Here is a 25186-nt window from a genome sequence, read left to right on the forward strand (position 1 = left end):
AAAGTGCTAACCCAAAGTGAGAGGATGTGGGCTGATTTATATCAGTTGCATCTCAGAAATGTCTTATATTATACAAAAAGAATTAACAGGCTGCTTGCAATAAACAAATAGCGCTGGCTTCATATATCTTTCCTTGTTTCCGAGGGTCATTAATATGCTGCAACCACAATGGTTAGATCAGAATGAAATGTAATGTCAAATTTGTTAGGTGAGAGGGAGAAAAATAGCTTCAAAAGTTTCCAGTGAGAAAGAGCTAAAAGGTTTTGCATATACTGTACCTAGAATACGTCATTCAGTCACCTTAATAGCAGTTTCTTTTCAATTTACATTAGCTGGGCTTGAATTGAATTTCAAGGCTGGATCAAATTTTGCCCAGTGTTCTGAACAAAATGTCAAAGAGCCAACTTTATCCTAGTCAAACCAAATTTTAGAAACAGAACACTTTTAAAAAGAAAAAGAAAAAGAAAGCTATCAAGACGATTCTGGGATTCCAGGTTGTGCCCCAAAATTGGTTTCCTTGAAATGAAGAGGACAGGTTTATGGTATTTCTATGATGTAAGGTTTTATTTACATATGCATGAAAGCTGAACATAAGATAGAAATTTGCAACATTAAAACCCCAGCAGATCCTGTTCTCCCATTAGGTTTCTAGGCAGCTACAGTACCAATGCCGTAGCACTGAATTGTCACAAAGAACAATCTTCTTTATTTCCCCCCCAAGACTGCCATTCTATTCCCATTCTCTCTCTCTCTCTCTCCCCTTCTCTCTCTCTCTCTCTCTCTCTCTCTCTCTCTCTCACACACACACACACACACACACACTGATATGACCTCTAGCCACAGGTTTCTAACCAGAGTACTCTATTTTCAGCAGTCTCTCTCTCTCAGCAAAGAAAATCTACTCCAGTTTTTCTTTCCTTCTGCTTCAGATTAAGCTGCAAAGCCTCTGGATACACAGTCATCTAGCCTCTGGCCATACTTACTTGCCAGAGTACAAAATATCCTGGCCTTTAGTATGGTAGCTGGTGGTTTTATTGAAAACTTTAAAGAGGCAGCAGAGAAATCATAGAAAATTTAAGATTTCTTTTTATCTCGCCTTGGAAAAGCACAAAGGTATGAATGCATGAGCTACTCTATATATCATTTTCAGACTGAGCACATAGCCTCTTGAGCTCAAGGAAGGCCAATCATCACAGGATCAGGGCCACTTGCAGCGAAACAACAACCTAACCAAAATGTAGGCATGGAAAACAGATCTGGGCCTCTATCATCAGTTTTCAGAGGCCTTTCAATAATTGATACCAAGTTTTGGAAGAGTTCTCAATTGTCAAGGCAGAATATATATATTTAAGATTCCTACTTAAGATTCCTACGATTTTACATCAACCTTGCAAACACTTCAAACACCTTATTGGCCAAACAAGCCTTTGTATCTTTTCAAAAGAACACCACTTGGCGCCAAAACTTATCTGAGATCCTGGTTAGATACACCCTACCGGAGTTTAATATCCTCAAACGGTGGAGCCCGGACAAACTCCGGAAATGGATCCTGGAGAGAGACGCTCTGTTAGATACCACAAAAATACAGATCCCAGGGTCCTCCCACTGGTTTCCCCGACTGAAAGCAGTCAAAATCTGCGCCAATTACTTGGCGAATATCACCAATCCCACTCTTCGGAGAGCCTTTACTATGGCCCGTTTTCAAACCATTCCTACGGCCTATCTGTCAGGCAGATATGCAAAAATCCCAGTAGAGCAGCGGATATGTCCTTGTTATATGAGATCCAAAGAGGATCTCATACATTACATGTTGTATTGTCCCATCTATTCGGCCTTCAGGGATGCGATGTTACAAACTATTCCCAAATCAATAGTCAACTCTGAGGACCAAGTAAAGTTTTTACTGGTGGACGCTGATCCACGGATTTCTCACGTGGTAGCGGTCTTTGTGGTGAAGGCTATGAAAACTAGGGTATGGTTCCTGGATGAAACGGTGAGGTCCCTCCCATTGCTCTCCTAACCTGTTGTTGTATCTTCTTCCCTGAATGGTGGGGTTTATTGGGTAGTTTCCTTGCTGGGACAGCATGGCATGAATTTTAGCTTACTTTTATAATCTTTTTGTTTATCTCTTAATAATGTTTTATGGTATTTTGTGTAAAGGCATGGACCTCACAAATTTAATAAATTATTTGTTGTTGTTGTTGTTGTTGTATATATATATATATATATATATATATATATATATATACATACATACACACACACACACACACACACACACAGTCGTACCTTGGAAGTCGAACGGAATCAGTTCCAGAACTCCGTTCAACTTCCAAAATGTTCAGAAACCCAAGCGTGGCTTCTGATTGGCTGCAGGAAGTTCCTGCAGGAAGCCGCGGAAGCCCCGTTGGACGTTCGGCTTCCAAAAATAGTTCGTAAACCGGAACAGTCACTTCCAGGTTTGTGGCATTCAGGAGCCAAAACATTCGAGAACTAAGCTGCTCGAAAACCAAGTACAGACAGACACACACACAACTGAATAATTTTTCTCTCTCTCTCTCTCTCTCTATATACATATGTTTACTTACAAAAAAATTGTTACGTCAGCAAATTGCATTTGGACACTTTTATGTCTTACATTTTCATATAGCTGAAAATTTGATACAAATACACAGAAATATAAAAGTTTAAAAAAATTGAGTACTTACATTCTGCATACTTCTGAAGCTGAGAGAATTCCGAAGGACTGAGGTTAGCCCATTTCTCCGTGTTCATCATAATGATGGCAAAGTGCAGTTTACATACCAGTATTGTTGTCTGCTTCAAGTGGAGGTAATCAAAATCCCCCCCAGCAGTTTTTACAGTTTAGTTTCTCAAATTATCAGATATCCAGGAAGAAGAAAATCAATCTGCGCTAACTTCTAGATGGTGCCAATTTTCTGAAGCTTCTGGCACTGATGGTATATGAAAACACTGTTAAAAGAAAAGTAAAAGCCACAATTAGGAGATGCAGAAATGTGCATGTGCTGCTTTTGATGATATATGCTAAAATATTCCTAAACATTCCACGAGTATGGCAAATCATTTTTGTCTTCCACAACCACCAACAGCTTTAGACATGGGAAACTTTATGCAGTTAGTTGCAATCCAAAGTTTTATGCTTTATTAGGTACACTTTTTAGTTACACTTTTCAGAAGTCAACACAGCTGAAGATCAGGGCTGGAATTTTGACCCTAATATATGACTGTCAAGCAGGTTTCGCACTGCATGAGAAGGAACTAGGATCTCTGGACAACAGTAAGACTGGACCCTACTATATACTCATCAAATGACGTAACAACTTATTTGGGGCTTCAAATTATGGATGTTGAAGAATTCAGACAGAAACAGAAACTGCCTATGTTCTCTGACTCATCCCATGTCTAGAAGAGAAATCAATTCAGCAACTATGATTGGCATTCATTGTTGTCAGTCTGCAAGCAATACACGACATTTCCCCCCATTTGCATTGGGTTCCCTATAATTATGTAAAATTCCACCACAGCGGCCAGCGAGATGAATGACATAGCTTTTCAGAAAGTGAAGTGCAGCGGAACAGAAACAATGGTACATGCAGCAAACAAGTTGGAATGGAAACCGATGCTTCTTATATCCATAACTTCAAATATGCATTTTAAACATATATTAAAAATTTATTGCACACATGGTAATCTTTGCACTAAGAGAACATTCAGGCAGTGCTACTTCGGATACAACCATTAAGATTCAAAAAAGTTTAAGAATGCAAGTTAAATCTGCAATGTGTTAGGAGGGAACACACTTTCAACAAGGATAGGAAGTTTTTTTACATAGAAAAATGTGAGCCGGAAAATATCCATGACATACTGCTCAATAACTTGCGGAGCAGAAGTAAAAGCTTACATAACATACAAACCAGACAAGGATGGTTAAGAATTAGAATGGTACATGTTGTGATAGAAACCTTCTTCAAACCTCTGTGCTGCTTTTCCAGGACTGTTCCAGTGGAATTCTTATGCCAAGCATGCCACCTAATACTTCCCCTTATAATAAACTATTTTAGAGCTTTTCACCCTCAAGGTGTAATACGGATGTGTCTCAATAGAAGCTTTCATCCTCTTTTATCCTAGTCTTTCCCCCAATTGTTTTATTAAAACAAGGATCCTACTGCACCAAAGTCAATAATTACTGAAGGAGTTCCCTTGGAGACTTTTATTTTCTGGATTCAGCATCTAAACCTGGCATTAATTAGTTGGCAAGCAGAATAAAGTACTCTCTCAGCTCAGCTGGCACCTTTGCTTCCTAAATCATATTTTCCCCTCATATGCCAAGTTGTTAATTATTTTGAGATGTAAAAAAAATTGCAGTAAACGAACAAATGAACTGTAATAGTTGCAGAGGAAAGGGATTCTGGTGAACAATAATGGTCAAAAGATTCCCCCCTTCTAAAGCATGATGTTGCATGTCATCCATTGCAGGGCTGGAGACAAGGGACAGAGTACGAGTGAAGTCTTTGGGAGGACTCTTGAGCCTCTGCAAAAGTCACATAATAGGCAGAAATCCCATTTGTGGTGCTTTCTGTCCCATAGAGGTGCATTTTTAAGGAAGTTTCACCAGCTGGATTTCTGTCAACCATGCTGCTGTTACAAAAGCACAAGAGCTCTGTCATCAAAACAAAGAAAGTTAGTTTACTGAAGAGCATGTGGTAACCGTCGTAGGGAATCCACGGCTATGGCTACAGTCCCATGCATACTAGCACATAATACTAGTGTTCAGTAGTCTAGGTCAGGTATCCTCAACCTTTTCAAACCCAAGACCCACTTTTAACCCAAACATGCATTTAGGTAAAGGTAAAGGGACCCCTGACCATTAGGTCCAGTCGTGGCCGACTCGGGGGTTGCGGCACTCATCTCACTTTATTGGCCGAGGGAGCCAGCGCAGCTTCCAGGTCATGTGGCCAGCATGACTAAACTGCTTCTGGCAAACCAGAGCAGCGCAGGGAAATGCTGTTTACCTTCCCGCCGGAGTGGTACCTATTTATCTACTTGCACTTTGACGTGCTTTCAAACTGCTAGGTTGGCAGGAGCAGGGACCGAGCAATGGGAGCTCACCCCATCACAGGGATTCGAACCGCCAGCCTTCTGATCGGCAAGTCCTAGGCTCTGTGGTTTAACCCACAGCGCCACCTGCGTCCCTTAACATGCATTTAGGGACATATATATTAATCTTTCAGCATATATTTGCATGATGGTAGTCCTTTTGCTGAAACTCATCAGTGGTCTAGTTGTCTCCCAAAAGTGGATGTAGGCATCTTATTACTTTCTGGATTTATCCTTCACTTTTCAAATAGAACATTGCCCAAGGCAGCATACAAAACATAGAACTTGAAAGGTTACAATAGAAAACTGCACATACAAACTATATTAACTAGCACCGTAAATAAGCCACAAAAATGTCAGCAAGGTAAGAATTATCATCCTTCTAACAATGAACTTGTGTGGTCCCTTGCCTATCATTTTGCTGGTGAAACAGGGCCACCTAATCATAAGGTCATGGTTTCTGCGCACTCGAGGGACCCAGGTACACAAAAGGACATTAGCCTGCAAATTGCTATCATTTTTTCAAATGACCCGACAAGCTCACTTGCCTCAAGGACCTGTGGAATGATGAGTGCATATTGTGGGTTGGTGGAAGGAGAACAAGCCAGCCTGCTTGCAGCTGTAGCCACGAACTGGAGAGCGATATGCAACATGAGTTTATGAACAACACTTTTTCCTGCCCTGCACTTCTTTCAAGAGGAAGGAAATTAAAAAGGATACTCTCTCTCTCTCCCCTTTCTCCCTCTCCAGAAAACTCCCTAACCGGTTTCAAGAGTAGCAGCTATCCTCAAACCTAAGCTCTTTAGATGCAACACTGGGGAGGTTTCAGGAGGTGCAGCAAGAATAAACTTAACCCTTTCCCCGCTACAAAATTCCTGGGCTGGCTGGAGTCCTTAATAGAAATGGACCTGGCGATTCACTGCAATGCTTTATTGCTGGTCTCTGTCTGTATTTATTTAAAGTTGGCACTATTACTAACTCAAAGCAGTCGTCTGGGCAGAGCATGATGGGGAGGCACTGCTCACCTGCCTTTCTAATGTAGAGGTCACTGCCAGCAGCCAAGGGGGAGAGGGGTAGGGAGGTCAGTGTGGGACAGATACAGTGGTGGAGTCAATCCAACACACCTGGATAGCTCGGTTGGTTAGAGCATGGTGCTGATAATGTCAAGGTTGCAGGTTCAATCCCCGTACGGGACAACTGCATATTCCTGCATTACATAGGGTTGGACTAGATGATCCTCAGGATCCTTTCAAACCCTAGGATTCTATTATCATCACACTGTGGCTACCTCTCTGCCGCCTTATCCCCCTCTGCTACCACCAGCAACCTCCACAATGGGAAGGCAGGTGCGCACTGAACGTAACTATGCTGACAGAATGTTCTCCTATGCCAGGCATGTACACAACAAGGAGACATATTGTACTGACTGTACAAAGCTAGTAGCACAAAGATAGCACCCCTGGGAAGCTGTAGACCCAACTCTCACTGGTGCCCCAAACCTCTTCTCCTCTGATTACAGCAAGCCATAAAAAAGGGGAAAGAAAGATCTACAGTCAGTGCAGCTCATTCTGCCAATCGTCTACAGTTAAAATTTGAGGATGTTCTCTGGTTAATTAACATGTCAAAGGAGGAAAAGTTCACAATGGAACTTTCAATAAAATCATGGAGGCTTCATTTCAGGTTACGGTGAATTCTTTTTCTGAAAACCAGCTTATTTTTAAATAGATGTCCCATGTAATTTATTGTTGTCTTAACACTTAATGCTATTAAAGCTACTACTGGGATTGCTAATTATATTACATTCCAGAGCTTTAATGTCAGCGTGCAGAGTTCAGTGACAGCCTGCTTCAGCAATTTAATAAAAGAGATTTCATTTCAACAAATCAGCATCAACATTCACATCAATAGCTGATCAAGAAGCTATTGTAAGCTCAGAGAAAGAAAAAGGAATAGGACAGATGCTCTTGTCTGTTAAAATGATGGTGCTGTGTGTAAACCAGTCATCACTTTTAGTCATCACTGACCATATACATGTTTAGACATAAATGATTTACACATATCACTGACCATAAAGCATGTTATTAGCCAAATTAGTCTGTAACCATGCTGCCTGGTTCTGCACCCCTCTCAATCCCTTCTCACTTTGTTTCTCCCCTCCTTGGGCAAGAAAACAAACCACTGAGCAGCTGACTTTGTATTACCTTAAATTTGGCTTCTCAATCAAAGTTTGTTCGGTGGGAAGAAGGACCACAGGTGTGTGTTAGGACATAACCGTAAACCAGCCACTATATAATTTGTTTTCCTGCTCAAGGAAGGAAGCAGCACAGCAGGGAGTACTCAAGCTACATGTACTGCTTTGTCTAACTATGGCTTATAGCCAGCAATGTGTCCAAACAAGGCCAATGCTTGGGTCAATGATGTAGAGAACAATAGAACCATTGGAAGCTTAAATGATAAATCTGGCAAATTAACTGCAAAGGAGAAAAGGTCTTAGAACATTGGAAGAACGTTATATGACTAAGAGATTCCAACATGAAGCAGGAAGGAAGAATGGAAGAAAGGAAGAAAGGAAGAAAGGAAGAAAGGAAGAAAGAAAGAAAGAAAGAAAGACAACAAATCAAATACTTTTGACAGATTTCTAGTAGGAATGGAGAGAGGTGAAAAAATATTTAAAACTCTTACACACCCGCAAAAGATTACCAGGAGTCAACTCAACAAACATAAAGCTCCTTTCAGATGTTTTGCATGAAGAGAATGCACAATCCTAATACCACCTGACAGCCACACATTTATCTTATCATCTGAAAAGAGCTCCTCGTGTTTAAGAAAGCTGATCCACTAGAGTTACAGGAAAGGAAGACTCAATAAGGGCTTTGGGTTGAAGTCAAACCCACTGAAAGCAATGGGATTTTACTCACCTATTTCAATGAATATACGCTTGAGTATGATTAAGTTGTGATCCAACCACTAGTATATTTTCCTTGGTTTAAAAAGCCCATACTGTATTTAATATCATGTTTTAAACACTGCAGTGAATATTTCAATTCATGTTTCACATTTTTGGTCTTTCTCTCTAAAAAAACCGCACCCATGCTAATTATTTTAAAAATGCTTAAAATGGGCTAGTTAAAATTCTGGACACACAAAAGCTCCTTCCTTTTCCAGTTGGGAGTGCCTTTTGGGTGACAAAGCTAAATCGAATTATCTTTCAGACTTGATATTACTTTGAGTCATACAAGTGAATACTTAATTCAAGAGCTTTCTACAAAAAATCTCAAGGACCTTGTTTTCAGAATTCTAAATGCTTTATTGTAATTCGAAAGAATGTCTGATTTAAAATATAAAGCAGCAAAAAGTCTTCCATTGTAATCTGTCTACGTGCCCCTGCATAATAATGAAAACATATTCTGTATCTTTTTAATTCTGCTATTGTAAGAAAAATGTTTTCTCTCAGATACGATCTCTCTTCTCAGATCCACTCATTATGCATAACATTTATAACTGGAACAATAATATACTTCAGATACTGGCTGTAACTTTTAGTGTATCTATTGTAAGAGAAAATGCCACTGAAAAGAATAGACAGAACAGACTGAAGGCAGAAAAGGTGAGATAGGGATATGTACCACTGCTCGTCGCTTCAAGCAACCACAGACTAGAGACCCTAGTAGATTTGGGGTTCCCAATGTTTGGAATGGGAAGCACAGTGCAATGGGTGCATCTAGGGACCATTTCCTTCCTTAACCAGCGATAAGACAAGCTGCCTTTACACTGGCACTTCTGCTTGGATTGTTGAAAGCTTGTTTGTTTGGGATCCCCTTTCCTTCTTTCATATGGGCCATACAAGCTCTAACCCTGCACATTACATATCGTTTCCTCAAACTCTTACTGTAATGCACTGTGCATGGGACCAGCTTCTGAAGATCCTTTGGAAACTCCAGTTGGTAGAAATCAGAAACAAATATGTTGGTGGGCACTCACCCATGGGATCGTATTGCATCAGAGTTGAAGAACCTCAGGCCTGAGGCCCAAATTTGCCCCCTCCATAGCCCTTTATTTGGAATTCTTCCAATGCAATCTTCCCCAGGTCACTCCCCCCACTGGCTCTGCTTACACACCTGTTTTTTGTTTGGTTGGTTTTTTTGCCTAGTTGGAACATGTCATTGAACTCCGACAAAATCTCTTGCTCAATTTACATTCATTGTTCGTTCTGTCCACTGGACTTACCCACTAATGCCATGTGGACCCCATAAAGTTGGCCAGAAGGGAATATGGCCCTGAAATAGAAGCAAATTCCCCATCACTGCCTCAAAGCATGTGCATTTCTGGAAGAATAAAGGGATCTCTATGAAAGGACTTGCTTTCACTATGCAATGCACATGGGATGGGGGGAGGTCTTAGCCTAACATAAAAAACCATTTGTTGAAGAACACGTGTTCTTGTGTGTGTGTGTGTGTGTGTGTTCTGGAAGGAGGAATGAGAATTAATCAACTGTTGCTCCTAGCATCATAGGCCTGTTTATTATTCTTCCACAAGATTACTTAGACACTAATTAATCTTGTGGAATTATAATAAACAAGCTTCAAGTGCTGAGGGCAACAGCGTAAGGCCCTCGGCTGAAAACAAATAAAGTGATGAAAGGAGGACAAAAAGTATCTGCAAGTTATCAGTTCAGACCTCAGTCAATTGTCTGGATGGAGAGTAAGAGGGAGAAAAAGATAAAGAGTAGTGGGTGGCCATCACAGGCATAAGGCCCCCAACAATTACAACAGGGGAAAACCCTAACATTCACTATTTATTATTTATGTGGGACATTATTGCAGTCAAATCAACCATTCATGTTTTGCTAGATAGGCACATGAAAGGGCCGAGGTACTCACAGCTTTCCTATAAAATTTGCTCGAGAGAACTCTGAGATCACTTCCTTTGTTTGTGTTGACAGGAAGCTGTAACACTACAGCTGGGCCTGGGCATCTCTCTTTACTTCACCATGCATTGAAACTGACCACACATGCATGTCTGAGCTCTGCATCTCAGGCACCATTTTGAACTTAGATTCTGTACTTTTCTAACTTAGATATTAGTTATAAACCTGCCTTGATTTTGCTACTGTAACTGCTGCTTTACATTTTATGTAAGTAAATTCTACTTTTACTCCTTCACAAAACAATGAGCGTGTGGCTGTTGTTTTTAAGGGGCAGAAAACGGGTAATACCAGGAGAAATCCAGTCTGCCTTAAAGCATCATGGACTATTGTTTCTAGAAGGTTAAATCAACATTGTCTTAATTTCCAAGTTTAAAGCTGCAATAAGAGTAGGAATAATAATAATAATAATAATAATAATAATAATAATAAAATTTATTTCTACCCTGCCTGTCTGGCTGGGTTTCCTCAGCCACTCTGGGCAGCTTTCAACAGAATATTAAAAACAGAATAAAACTTCAAACATTAAAAACTTCCCTAAACAGGGCTGCCTTCAGATGTCTTCTAAAAGTCGGATAGTTTTTATTATTATTATTATTATTTATTTATTTACGGCTATTAGCCCATAAAGTATGTACAAACATAAAAGCACAGAGGCATAAAGACCGATATATTCGGCACCAGAAGGTGAACACCATGATACAGGGGTGGGTCATTGAGCAGAGCCAGATAACAGCTTGGGGCCCGGAGAGCTCCAAGGGACGGATCCCAGAAAAAGGAAAACTGAAGACGAGATCCGACATGCACTCTCTTCAAAACTGTCCGATTAGTTTTTGATGTTGTTCTTTTTGGTGGGATAGTTGTTTATTCCCTTGACATCTGATGGGAAGGCGTTCCACAGAGAGGGCGCCACTACCGAGAAGGCCCTCTGCCTGGTTCCCTGTAACCTCACTTCTTGCAGTGAGGGAACCACCAGAAGGCCTTTGACGCTGGACCTCAGTGTCCGGGCTGAATGATGGGGGTGGAGACACTCCATGTGAGCAAGGAAACTATTCCTAAAAATTATTTATTGAATTTGTACCCTGCCCTTCCTCCCAATGGATTCCAAACACATAATTATTATTTTTAAAAAATCTAAAATAGTGAAAAACATTCTTAAGCCACTGGTCTCAAAGCTGCCAGAGTTGATTTAGATACAGAGATGGTGTTGCACAGTGGCTAAGAGAATGAGCAGCAATCCAAAGATGGCTGGTTCAAATGTCAACTCAGTCATAAAACACAACAGGAGGTCTTAAAGAAGTCACCGTCTCTTAGCCAGGAACCTAGAATGTGGAGATAACAGTAAGGGCCAACTTTACAGGGCTGTGATCGCACAACAATGCTACAAAGAATGTTACAGCGTTGCAAGTAGATTTACAACACAATCCTATGCATGTCAAAAGAAAGTCCTGCTGAATCCAATAGAGCTTACTCTCAGGTAAGTGGTACAGGATTGCAGCCTTAGTGGCACCAATGCTTAGGATAGGAATGCACAACCTTAACTTGAACTGAAACAACACTTAAAAGCAAAGGAAAAAAACAAGCCAATAAGGGAACCTTCAGTTGGTTTGCTTTAACTGTGCAAGATCACATTTGGAAGAAACTGCCCACGAGATCAGAATAGCTACAGATTCTGGCAATTCTCTTTCACCTTCCCTATGCTTCAGCTTTGCTTTTATTACAAATTATGTCAATGCTCTTTACAGTTTGAATGCTGGTAGCTAACTGGTTCACAGTAGCATAAAAAGGGTTAGAAGAAAACAGGGCATCGGGGCTTAGATCTCCCAAGCGTGTGTGCATCTTCATATCACAGACATAAAAATATGAATTGTATGAAATATCAGTTGACATAAAAAAAAAATGTTTGTTTTGATTCCTCTTTTTCAGTTGGAAAACATTGAAAATGAAACGTCCAATACTGGGGTGCTCTGAATAAAGGTCTTCAGCTTTATTAGCTGTGAACACACTTCTTTGTATAAGCCTACAGCTTCATTAGTCATGCAGTAGGTGGGAAATTTTATGCTTATGCCTTTAGAAAGAAAGAAAAAGATTCAATGCAGTATACTGTTATAGCTGCTGGGAGCGGTTTTGTAACTTTACAGCAAAGAGAACAGCACTGGTTGCCTTCACTGGTTGCTACACTTAACCACCCATCAGTACAAAACCAATCCCCTTTCCTCATTAGCACTTCCAGCGTCAATTATCTGTTCCCAGTGGCATTTTTAAACTGAGTAACTGGACAGCCCTAAGCGGGGCTAGGGAGGAGCGGAGAGGCAGACCCACTGCCAAATATTAAGCTTTGCTCACACCAGCCAGAGCAGATGATGGGGGGATAGCAGTTGTTCTGCTAGCTTTGGGTATGCTAGTGCCGGGCTAGCAAGCCAAGGAATCCAAGGATCAGGCCTGTTAAGGTTTGGATAAAGCAGATCCAAAGATACCAGCGCCCTATCCTCATCCCCAAAGCACCTTGCAGCTTTGATTAGTTACCTGAACTGATTATGGCCCGTGGTATCTCCCCACCCACCTGGTTACAGCTGGAGCCTTCACCCTGGTGAAGCCCCTCATAGTCCCTTTTCCCTTTGTGTCGTGTCTTTTAGACTGTAAGCATTAGACTGTCTTTAGTATTAGTTGTTGTAAGTTGCCCTGGGAGCCTTTTGCAGCTGAAGAGCACGATGAAAATCCTTTAAATGAACTAGATAAATAGAAAGATCCCGGTCCTAATATCTGTACCACCCATTTGCCTGCAACACCTGCCAACTTACCGCAACAACAGCATATATCATTTTCCAACTCGCATTGCTACAGCTATTGATATTTCAGTGATGACTCATTTAATTTTCGGCACAGCCTGGGCGTGTTAAAAAGGCATGAAGCCTGACCTCCACTTATCAGTTTTTTTCAGGCATCTACTCCATTAGAACAAAGGCAAGTCAATGAGAAAATGGTAAACAGCCAGATAAGACACACATTGCAGATGCAGCAGCACCATGAATCATTTTCATTTGCCCAAGAAATTATGAGGTTCATTGCACACCATAGGAAAACATTTTTCCCCTATTGTGCTTTCTAGGAATGAATCAAAACAGTTTACTGGCAGCCTAATCCTAAAAATATTGGACTAGATCCAGAGAACTGTATGACTAGTTGCATGTGCCCAAGGGAGATTTGGATTTCTTTTTCTTGAATGGAAGTCTGACCAGCAGCAAACCTCACCCGGAACTTCAAAAGTAGGTTGTGATACAGCACAGGAGTCTATGAATGCCAAGGTTAGAAAGAAGAAGAAAAAGCCCACTGGGTATACCAGGTCTTGGGTGCTGCTAAAGGAGCTCTTTAGATCCTGGTCACTGGAAACAGTCCAACCAAATGTGAGCATATTTGACACCATTTGAATTCAGGAAGGGAATTGTAGCACATGCTCTTTCATTGCAGACATGGTATTTTAGACTACTTAATTTAATTAAAGGCAAAATTATGTTGATGTGTTTAAAGTATTCTATAAGAAAAAAAGTATATGTCCAGACTTCAACCCTGAAAATTATAATTACTTGTGGCTAAGAAACAAAACTCCAGACAAGTTCCAAACAAAAATTGCCAGGCTTCAATTTACAGTTTTGCTTGATTAAAGACATGTCCTTTTTTAATTGTCAAAAAATAAATGACTGCATTAGCTCCTTCAAAATTTATATAGATCTTGTGAAACAGTTCAGCTTCGGTCCCTAAGAAACAAAGTAGATATATATTTTTCTGGAAGTTGTAGATTTTATCCATGGATTACAGCCCAACTCTAGCTGACATTAATCTAATAAGCAATAAACACTGCACTCATCATGAAAATATTTAACATCTTATATTACTTCAAACTTCATTACACATGCAGCTGAACTATAAATACAGGAAAAATGTTATTCAGAAGTTAAATAATGGCATAAAAATATTTTTACAATGATTTCAGTAGGAAACTGGGGTTTATGCAATACTATAGTTTTACAATGCTTTCCATTTCTAAAGGAATCTTGCAGGTTATTATGCTGTAAGTATTAAACTAGTTAAATAAAATTCTGCTACAGTTCTGATAATACGCAATGGCCAGGATCCAAGAGATGTGTTTGAATGTGCCAAGCATAATTTCTGATTTTCTCTTCTTTTGGAACAGCAGGCTCCTAGGCCATAACTAAAATTGCTTTTGAAAACTTCATTAGTGTCAATCAAAGTTTTCAATGCAACATGGGGGATTGCTCTTTGAAAACACAAGTCCAAAGTTCACTTGGGCATATAGAAAGAATCAGTGTTCTTTGTAATCAAATCCATCTCTTATAAGTGCCATGAGTCACTTATATGACAATCAGTTTCCAGAAATTCGAAGAGTATATCCATATTGTGTCCATGAAATGGCATTCTGAATAACATGGATGTGACTCATTCCATACCGTACAATACGCTGCCACCATGATAAATAGTGCACAATCTCCTAGTCTTGCACAAAGATAACAAATGTGATACCCTGCAGATGGTGTGAATTGCAGCATCCACAATCCCTGGTTTTACATCCTGGGGCTGACAGGAACTGTAAATCACAAAACTCTTAATCTCAGGGTTGTGGGTTTAAGCCCCACATAGGGTGAAAGATTCCTGCATTGCAGAGGGGTGGACTAGATGACTCTTGTTGTCCCTTCCAACTCTACCGCCTGCGATTCTGTGAGCATTTGGAGGATACCATGTGTTGGCTACCCCTGGATTCTCACATTACATCTGCATCAAAACTAACCATTGTTAATAGTCATCAAGGCGTGCAAACCATGGTTAAGATCAGGCATAGGCAAACTCGGCCCTCCAGCTGTTTTGGAACTACAATTCCCATCATCCCTGACCACTGGTCCTGTTAGCTAGGGATGATGGGAGTTGTAGTCCCAAAACAGCTAGAGGGCCGAGTCTGCCTATGCCTAGTTAAGATGGTTAGCATTAACCATATTTAGGACTGGTGCAGATACAAAATCTGGGACAAAACCAGACACCTTCTTTTCAAAGCAAGCAAGAGGGAATTCCAAGAGTGCCCCTGCCAGGTGAAGTGTGAGAAATGGCAACTCGGGAGGCAGCCCTTTGAATGGTGGCTACAAAATGCCAACTTCAGAGAGACGTATCTGGAGCCTAGCTTGATGTCATTTCATCTCCAGGGAAATATCTCCCCGCCACCAGCTTGAGTCTTTTAACCTGTTCCTGCATTATATTTGTTTCACCTGAGCTATGGGCTTGTTTAAAAAACAACAACACACACAACTGTTTTTACTTCTTGTATGGTCATTTGAATTACAATTAATTTGCTTTCACTTTTGCTGCAAGCCCACCATGACAGCAGTTACAGAACAGCATATGCAAGAGAGACTGTGTACTGTTCCATTGGCACGTATATCTGAAGATTACAGCCACAGTCACTAGGTCAGGACCTACTAGATGCAATGACTAATACCTCAAAGTTATCCAGATATATCCTTTCTTAATTCTACACGGTCACTGTTTTCTCAGGGCCAGTTTGGCAGAGTGGGGCATCTGCCTCAGCTAGTGGGCTCTGGGAGAGAAGAGGACAGCAGTGGTGGTCTACCCAGCTGTTCTTTCTGAATCCCCCAGTTGTTTTCCTCTCTTGGAGATGTGTATGCCACATAACCTGCCTCTAATACTCACTCCATACATTTAAACAGTGCTATTTTTCTAGAAAGGGACGCGGGTGGCGCTGTGGGTTAAACCACAGAGCCTAGGACTTGCCAATCAGAAGGTCGGCGGTTCGAATCCCCGTGACGGGGTGAGCTCCCATTGCTCGGTCCCTGCTCCTGCCAACCTAGCAGTCGAAAGCACGTCAAAGTGCAAGTAGATAAATAGGTACCGCTCTGGCGGGAAGGTAAACGGTGTTTCCATGCGCTGCTCTCATTCGCCAGAAGCGGCTTAGTCATTCTGGCCACATGACCTGGAAGCTGTACGCCGGCTCCCTCGGCCAATAAAGCGAGATGAGCGCCGCAACCCCAGAGTCGGTCATGACGGGACCTAATGGTCAGGGGTCCCTTTACCTTATTTTTTCTAGAAAAAGAGGTGCCGGAAGTCACCATGAACGCCTCCCTTGTTCTCTTATAAGGGCAATGGCAGCCACATGAGAGGTGTCGAAACAAAGTTCCGGCAAGTTCTGGCTGGAAATAAGCCCCGCAATTTAAGCATATTTGAACCACACTGCTTCTCACAATGAACCTTGGAGCCTGCATTTTGTTAAGGGTTGCTGGGAATTGTAGCTCTACAAGGGGAAAACTACAATTCCCGACATTCTTTGACTGGAGGGAAACATGTGCTTTACATGTGTGTTGTGGATGTGTGTTGTGGCCTGCATGACTCAGGTGCAATAACGGTTGCTCTCCCATCACCAGCTGTGAAGTAAAGTTCACAGCCATTCCAGTCAGCTTCTGTATGTGGCAAATGGGGCAGGAGACATCATTTGTCCTTTCCTTCAGAATGTCTTACAACTTGGTCTTAAAGGTGCTACTGGAAGGATTTTTTTTTATTTTGACTATGGCAGACCAACACGGCTACCTATCTGTAACTTTTTAGCAGAATGTCTTAGATGGGCCTTGCCTCTCTTCCATCAAACAAGTCAAGGAGGTGAATGCTTTCTGTTCAGCTGCATAGAACAGTTTTAACAGAAGCTTTGCAGGACTGCAGGATTGGTGTAGGTGTACGGTTTGACTAGTAAGGCAAGCTAGGTACCCAACTAAAATTCATCAACCAGAAGATATTGGCAGCAACAGTGCATGCAGCATATATTTGGGGAACTCAACTATCTTGCAGGGTGGGGTGGGGAATGTAAAAATAAGAACTCTCTCTTAATCCCCGAGTTTCATTCCTTTTACATGGACTATCTTATCACAGTTATGCAACAACCCCTTGTCAAAACAAATGTAGAACATGTAAAAATGCAGTCACTGTTAATAGCTGGTTCTAATTTAAAACTTTAATCGCTTGTTAAGTGTCTAAACTTTGAATATAGAAAAGATAACAATTCCCATAGATGCATACTGCTGTTATAGCCTGGTTATATTCACATTTTTCATTTATATGTCCATTTTGTATGTGACCATAAGGAATATTTTAGTCTAAAAGAATTATCACTGCAATTTTAAGAGCCACAAAATTCTGTTTGGAGAGCTTTCAGATTTTCTTCCTGTGTTGTCAATGACAAAAAGCATGCCTGTGACCTTATGTTCATCCACGCTGAAGTAAGAATTCAATCTTGTGCATTTCAAATACTGGATCATCCGTCAAGTTTATTTTTCTCATCACAGAGACAAGAAAAGCTCACCAAACAGTAATGGTATCTTGAGCAATATTAACCAAGAAAGAAATTCATACTGATCCATCATGATAATTTCAAGTGATGCCTTAGTAGCTTCTGCAAGACCAATATGAGATTTTGTGCTTCCAGCCTTTGGTGCAATATGGAACATTTAATGATGGACCGTTAAAATGTCACAAAACTAAAACAAACTGATGAGGGCTTCAGTCCTATATCCACTGAATTCAATGGGACTTACTTCAGTCCAGACACTATGGGACTGTGATTTAAGGTGGGGCGATACTCACTTGCTCTAGAACATATCTAAAAAGGCATGGCTCAATTAAGAGAGAGTAAAGGCAAACATCCACGGGACGTGGGTGGCACTGTGGGTTAAACCACAGAGCCTAGGACTTGCTGATCAGAAGGTAGGCGGTTCGAATCCCCGCAACAGGGTGAGCTCCCATTGCTTGGTCCCTGCTCCTGCCAACCTAGCAGTTTGAAAGCACGTCAAAGTGCAAGTAGATAAATAGGTACCACTCCGGCGGGAAGGTAAACGGCATTTCCATGCGCTGCTCTGGTTTGCCAGAAGTGGCTTAGTCATTCTGGCCACATGACCTGGAAGCTGTACGCCGGCTCCCTCGGCCAATAAAGCGAGATGAGCACTGCAACCCCAGAGTCGGTCACGACTGGACCTAATGGTCAGGGGTCCCTTTACCTAAAGGCAAACATCACTCATTTCAGACTTAAGCACAACTAACTTTGTCTGTATTGGGGGCATGGTCATGTGTTTGCCAAAGAGCTGTTTGCCAACAATGCGTAAACTTTCACGGTTTTTTTATTCTTTGCAATTAAAGCATTTTAAGTGCTAGCCCTATTTTCTCTAAACTGTGCTGCAGAATCTGCTTCAGCACAATTCAAGACAAATGCCACGTGAAAAGTCCTGCATATAATAGAAACAAGCTCGCTTACGACATTGACCCCGTGTCAGCTTAGAAATTTTCTTTTCCTCCCAATTAAAATTATTCCTTCATACCCCAAACTAGAATCCTTCTCTAACATGCTGTTTTGTAGGAACAGGCAGCTTATATTTTGCACATGCACTCAAACAGGTAATCCCTCACCTTCAATGCAAACTGCAGTACGCTATCCGGGAGAAGTTCCAACATGCAACTGTTAAGATCATAGACTGTATTCCAGCTCTTATGCACTAGGCGTAGAAGAAAATTGACTAGGATTAGTCACTTTCTACTGCATTAAGCTATTCATGTGATATACAATAAAGGATCAGGAGAGCACCTTGACTATTTCCCCATGGCAACCATTTCTTTGCAAAAATAAGAACTGTAGTAGAGTATTTTACTCTCAGATAAAACAGGAGAGATGATTGGGGAATGGTAATTTTACACGGGGGTGGAGTTGACTGCTCAAGGAACCTTAGGAAGAAAGCTAACCCAGAGAATTTGGGAGAAAAGTGGCCTTACATCCTCTCCTTCTGCCAGGAAACTCAGCAAGGAATTAGCTTTCCTGTGTAGACAGTTTAGGAATGGACAATATATGTGTTTTCATTTCGCATGGTTTTACCTATAAGTATTTGCTTTCTGATTTTAAAAATACATATACATATGTAACACAAAATAAATATGTACTTAAATATATGTTTCTCTCTCTCAAATTACAGATATAAATGCTTGTTTAAACTGCCAAGAACTGTCACGGCATTCAAAGAAGTACAAAATCCAGTGGACAACTAATTTGCAACCCATGCATTCGTCCAAGAAATGTGGATCAAGCCATTGTGTACAGGACTTAGGAAAGATGTAATTCCGCAAACACTTACTATGTAACAGTGAGTTATGATTTATTTATACATATATTTATATACCAATGTATCATAAAAAACTCATGAAGTAACAGACTCCAAGCAGTTTTCTTCCTGTTAAAATAAACTTTCCATAGGCAAGAAACACTTTACCTCTCTTTCTAATCAGAAAGAGAGCTCTACCTCTCTTTCAAATCAGAACCAGTGAAGGCGGTGAAGGTCCTGTGTGAGTGCCTGGAGGTGGTTGGAGGATGGATGGGGGCTAACAGTTTGAGGCTGAATCCTTACAAGACAGAAGTACTGTTTTGGGGGGGACAAGGGGCGGACGTGTGTGGGGGACTCCCTGGTCCTGAATGGGACAACTGTGCCCCTGAAGGAGCAGGTTAGCAGTCTGGGAGTCTGCTAACCACAGCTGTCCATGGAGGCACAGGTCAATTCTGTGTCCAGGGCAGCCATCTACCAGTTCCATCTGGTACACAGGCTGAGACTCTACCTGCCCATGAACTGTCTCACCAGAGTGGTGCACACCCTAGTTATCTCCCGCTTGGACTACTGCAATGCTACCTTTGAAGGTGACCCGGAAAGTACAATTAATCCAGAATGTGGCAGCTAGACTGGTGACTGGGAGCAGCCGCCGAGACCACATAACACCAGTCCTGAAAGACCTACATTGGCTCCCAGTACGTTTCCAAGCACAATTCAGAGCGTTGGTGCTGACCTTTAAAGCTCTAAATGGCCTCGGTCCAGTATACCTGAAGGAGCATCTCCACTCCCATTGTTCAGTCCGGACACTGAGGTCCAGTGCTGAGGGCCTTCTGATGCTTCCCTCACTGTGAGAAGCAAAGTTACAGGGAACCAGGCAGAGGGCCTTCTTAGTAGTGGCTCCTGCCCTGTGGAACACCCTTCATCAGATGTCAAAGGAATAAACAACTATCTGACATTTAGAAGATGTCTGAAGGTAGCCCTGTTTAGGGACGTTTTTTAATGACATTTTAATGTATTTTTAATCTCCTGTTGGAAGCCGCCCAGAGTGGCTGGGGAGACCCAGCCAGATGGTTGGGGTATAAGTAATAAATTATTACTATTACTATTACTATTACTATTACTGTTATTGTTATTGTTATTGTTATTATTTTCTCTGTGTGACTTCTATGTGGCCTGGTTGCAGTTAAATAATCATGTAAGTATTTTATATGGAATCAGCACTCCCATCCCTTGATGATGTACAACTAAAATAACAAGGATATGGGGGTGGAGGGAGTTGTGTCATTCATCACTACTGTAGTTATGTTATGGGCACTCATTGACAAACATCCTTAACTTACCTCCTTCCACACAATACCCATGATCACAAGAGATTGAACAGCCATGGGGAAAATAACTGATCACCTTTTACCAGTAACAGAATACTGCTGTTTGTGTGCTCAGAAGGTAAGATATTTATAGTACAAGAGAACTGTCTTGAGGAAAGATGTTGTGGCCTCATACAAGAATTGCACAACCAATGTGCTTTAAAAAATAGTCCAGAAAGGCCTAAAAAAAAGTGTTCAGAAGGCTTTCTGTGCCTGCCTGGGTTGTGGTGATATTGGTACAACATCACAAAATACAGGGCTAGTTAGAACAGTATGTTTTTATGAAGCATGGTGCCCTGGATCTGCATGTTTGCATCATTATTATTCATTTTTTACATGAACCACATGGCTCTCCACATGGGCCCCAGCTCATGAGCCTGTCAACAGCCTCATACATTCCACAAGGATGCCAGATGCATGACCCAGGCCACAGTGTTGATTCAGCTCTCTTTGAAACCATGTTCCATTGACTCTGCAACAGAATGAGAGCTATGACAAATGCATAGTATCAAAATGCTGGAAGCCAATTTTTAATAATATATTCGCAAATATATTAGGACCAGCTTTAGGGACACAGGATACATATCACGTTGGCTGCTTAGCTGTCAACATAACAGCTTTAATTATTTCAAAGTTTGCTTATGTAGTCAACATTCTGTCAGTACAGCTGTAGAAGTGAAATATTAAAACAACAGTCTGGGCTGCTGGAAACCCTGAATGAAATTTGTCACATTCACTCTTGTACATTTACAGCAAGTCACAGATTCTCCCTCCCACAATGTAATTTGCAGTTTCTAATTTCAGCTTTAAAAAACACCAAAAAAAAAACCCCTGCAGAAAAAGATAAAATGCAGGTCACTGTGGTTATTCTTACTTTTTCCAAGTATCTGTAGGACTTATTTCTGAGTAAATATGCACCAATTTTAAAAGCCAAAAAAAAAAAAAAAAAAAGCTTGCCAATGCACAGCTACAGAACTTTCTACAAAACACTGCATAATATCCTTACATTTTGAAAACGATCTTTTAAAAAAACAAACACTATATGAAAGCAGGGCCTCTAAACTTGTCCAAACAGAACAGGATTTTCTCTAATTAAAAATGGAATGGGGACATTCATGTCCAGCATAATAAAGAGAGTTACAATGTGCCAACAACTGACACTGAATAGCAGCACTAATGAGAACAAACTATTAATAAGTTCCCTTTTACTCTCAATTAAATATTAAGCATCGTGTGTGTGTGTGTGAGAGAGAGAGAGAGAGAGAGAGAATAAAGTAATTACATATATATGGACCCATTACTAAAAATGCTCACAAACTTTATCTTAAACCTAAGTACGCACTCCCCAAACTGAACTGCAAAATACTACTTAGAAATAAATAAATAAGTCCTGCAAAACCATTTTAGATAGATTTGCAGGACAGAGACAATTTTATGGATTAAAAAAGCAACTCTGTTTCTCTCCTAACAAAATTGTCTGCTTGTGGAATGCCTTCATTAATTCTTTTGTTTGTATTGATCTATTAGAAACTACTCAAAAAAGTCAATAATCTGAGCAATTGCCAACTTAGCAATTTATTTATTTTACAGATGCCATTTCATCTTCAGACATTATGAAATGAAAACCTAGCAACACCTTTTTCTAACAGCATATGGTATACAGAAATACAGCTATAATTTTTAAAAAGATGTTTGCAGCAGCTCCTTCATTTTTGACCCTCTCAACAATTCTGACATCAGATGTAAAGTTTGGGCATCAGGTATAAACTTGGCGTGTAAAGACCTCTACATATTGAGGAGTTCTCATAACAGTCAAGCACTCTTGAATCAGTTCTTGAGAGCTGAATTGTGGCAAGCACAGCCCACAATGATCAGGCCTCTCTGATCTTTTCCATTCATTTCCTCTCCCTTTCCCAATGTAAAAAAAAACAACAAAACACAACTCATAGAAACCTTACCTTGGGGAAGGAGAAATGAAAGGTGGTGGCAGACATTCCCACATATGTTTTCCTTTGCAGCCCCTTCCTTGATTGCAAATGTTACATGTGTTAGAATTCCTGCTCCATGATTGCAGTCATGGGATTGTTGACTTTCACATGACGGTATATGTTTTGACTCCACAGAGTGGGAAGTGACGGAGACAGGATGTTTGTGTTACTGTGTTCCGTGAAGTGGGACTATTGTCCTTTGTTCTTTGTCTTTGCTGTCTGATGCTAGAGAGAGAGGGAGCCATGTTGCAGTGCTCCGTGTGTGTTTATATGTAAATAAAGTAGATTAGCCAAAATGCTGAGTTGCTGAGGTCTGTCATGAAAAGCTGCAAAGACTCTGCAGATCCCTAAGTGTGCCAATGTCTGTTGGCATCGGTCGCTGTGATGTTTGGGCAGAAGAAAGCTTTTGAAGCTCCCAAACAAACAACCAGGAGGGAGGGAACATGCCAGTCAGGCATGTGTCTCTGCCAGGGTCCTACTCAAGGGTAGGCTGAACTCCTGACAACATGGACCTTCTTTTACCACCATATTTCCTGTGATTTAATACATCTATGGGAGTACCCCACCACTGCCCTTTCTTCCTCCCTGGAGGTAAACATTTTGACATGGGGAACAGAGAACTGAACAGCGATGGAGATTGTGGGGCTTTTCCAGTGTGTGTTTTTAAAAAGTGCTTTGGGATACAGGAGTTTAGGAATTGTTCTGATAAGTAATGATTGTGGTGATGATGATGGAGAAGTGCTTTTGGGTGAGATAACTGGCAACAAGGCTTGCATCCTGGCTTATGAAAACCACCATTAGGGCAATGTGGGTGAATAGGTAAGCTGTATTAGGATGCTGAATTGACCAGAGTGTACCCCAAGGGGAAAGCCTGAAAAATTCCAGGGGAGCTGGGAATTACCTGGAAATGATCTAATGTTGTGCTGAAACTAGGTTTCTTTTCAAATGCCTTACTAACTTTTCTGTATGTATCTTTGCAGAAATCTGATTTCTTCTGTCCTTTATTTTTTGTATCGCATCTTTGGTCAGAAGATTTTTTTTGAGAAGAGGATAGTGCAATAGCCAGGGTACAAGAGTCTGTTAGTGAATGTTAGGAATTAATCAGTGGTAGCATCTAGATCATATTTGTAACACTGAAGAGAAGATACAGGCTGTTGCAGTTCTCCTGAACTGTGCCATGGAAATTCCCGGGTTTACCTTATGCAAACTAGCCTGGCTGGGCTGATTGAACATAAGTCACTGTGAAACAATGACCAGGCATCTACTCATCAAGAAAGGTGTTTGGGTCTGTGCAAAACAAGGGATGGCAATGTGGTGGGCAGGGCCTCAGGCCACTCAGGAAAGTTTGCCTCTTGGACTCAAGGCTTAGTAAAAGGGGTGAGCAGGCAGAAGAGGAGGTGTTGGGCTTGGCTAGGTGTTCTGGGAAGGAGAAGGAACAAAAAGGGAGAACATAATACAAGGGCTGAAGGGCAGAACATTAGAGCTGGCTGGGAAGCAGGATCAAAGGAATGATGCTTAGGATGGTTCTGTTGGGCTGCTATGAAGAACAAGCTGCTCTTGAGATGACAGTGCTGTAATATCTGCACCCCCTTCATCTAAACTCAGATGCAAATATGTGTAATTAAACCATATTTCTTAAAGACACTACAGCCTCCACTGCGTCTTGCTTCTCAGAGGGAACACAGCCCCCATGTGAGCGCCTGGAAGCCCCCTGCAATCACATGCACCACTCGGCAGAGATTGGGGGTAGCATACAACCTTTGTAAAAATATACCTCAAGCATGTCCAAAAACGTGGGTGTGCCCAGTGGGATTTTGATTAAAGAGGCACACCCTCATTTCACAAACTGTCTCCGAATACCCCCTGGCTTTCCCAAACTTTTTCATAAATGAGGTGAGATTGGGTGAGCACGGAGATGGGTCAAGCTTACTAATGACACTAAGGCTAGGTACACATTAGCAGCTTGAAACACAGCAAGGTTGTTTTTCCCTGCTGCACCTCAAACCGCGGTTGCACATTGCTGTACAAACCAGAGAGGAGGCAGGGATGTCTTCACCCAATGAATATTATTACCCTTTTGGTTTCCCTGTACCAGCAACGCAGAGAGAGAGAGATTTATGAGGCTGCCTGTCCATTCACTGTCATCTGCACATGTGCAATGGATCTCTCAAATGTACACACTTCAGGTTAACTATTAAGTGAAGGTGGCATACATTTTAAAATTGGATGGAAACTGTTTTGAAATGCATCAAACAGGAGTATTTCTCAGGAAACAACAGGATATTTCATGTTTGTGTACCTACAGAAGCAGCCCATCCTCCTTCACTATCTGAATGTGCTGCTCCCTGCCCCCCAAGCCCTGACCCCATTTAGGCTGCATGCCAGAGCACCCCCCCCCTGGGGGAGTATTCTGCAGTGCTTTGACGCAGAATGGGGGGGGGGAGAATATGAGCAGCAAAGCAGCGCTCCCAAAGAGTGTTCCGCCACTGGCAAAAGTGGTGGGACAGACGGGGCGCTGGATCTTGTGCTTCTGCTGCCTGAGGCAGCTGCTTCACTCTGCCTCATAGGCAGGCCGGCTCTGTATTCACAGCTTCAAAGACTAATGGTGGGAGCACACTGGAGGCAGAGTAAATGCTA

At 41.4% G+C, this 25186-nt stretch overlaps 1 protein-coding gene across 6 annotated transcripts in view; it reads right to left on the reverse strand.

The window, feature by feature from the left end:
* Nucleotides 1-25186, reverse strand: part of DGKB (diacylglycerol kinase beta) — a 253677-nt gene that overhangs the window by 208784 nt on the left and 19707 nt on the right. For 5 of the 6 annotated variants that reach the window (XM_080974724.1, XM_080974726.1, XM_080974722.1 and 2 more), the window contains one exon: nt 2709-2973. In XM_080974724.1, coding sequence (XP_080830850.1) covers nt 2709-2778 — 70 coding nt within the window. In that variant the 5' untranslated portion in view covers nt 2779-2973. Of the gene's footprint in view, nt 1-2708; nt 2974-18511; nt 18598-25186 lie in introns of those variants that run through there. The other variant, XM_080974723.1, reaches the window with a different exon arrangement.

The sequence above is a fragment of the Podarcis pityusensis genome (genome assembly GCF_964106645.2).
Source record: "Podarcis pityusensis genome assembly, chromosome: 12".
NCBI classification, from domain to species: Eukaryota; Metazoa; Chordata; class Lepidosauria; order Squamata; family Lacertidae; genus Podarcis; species Podarcis pityusensis.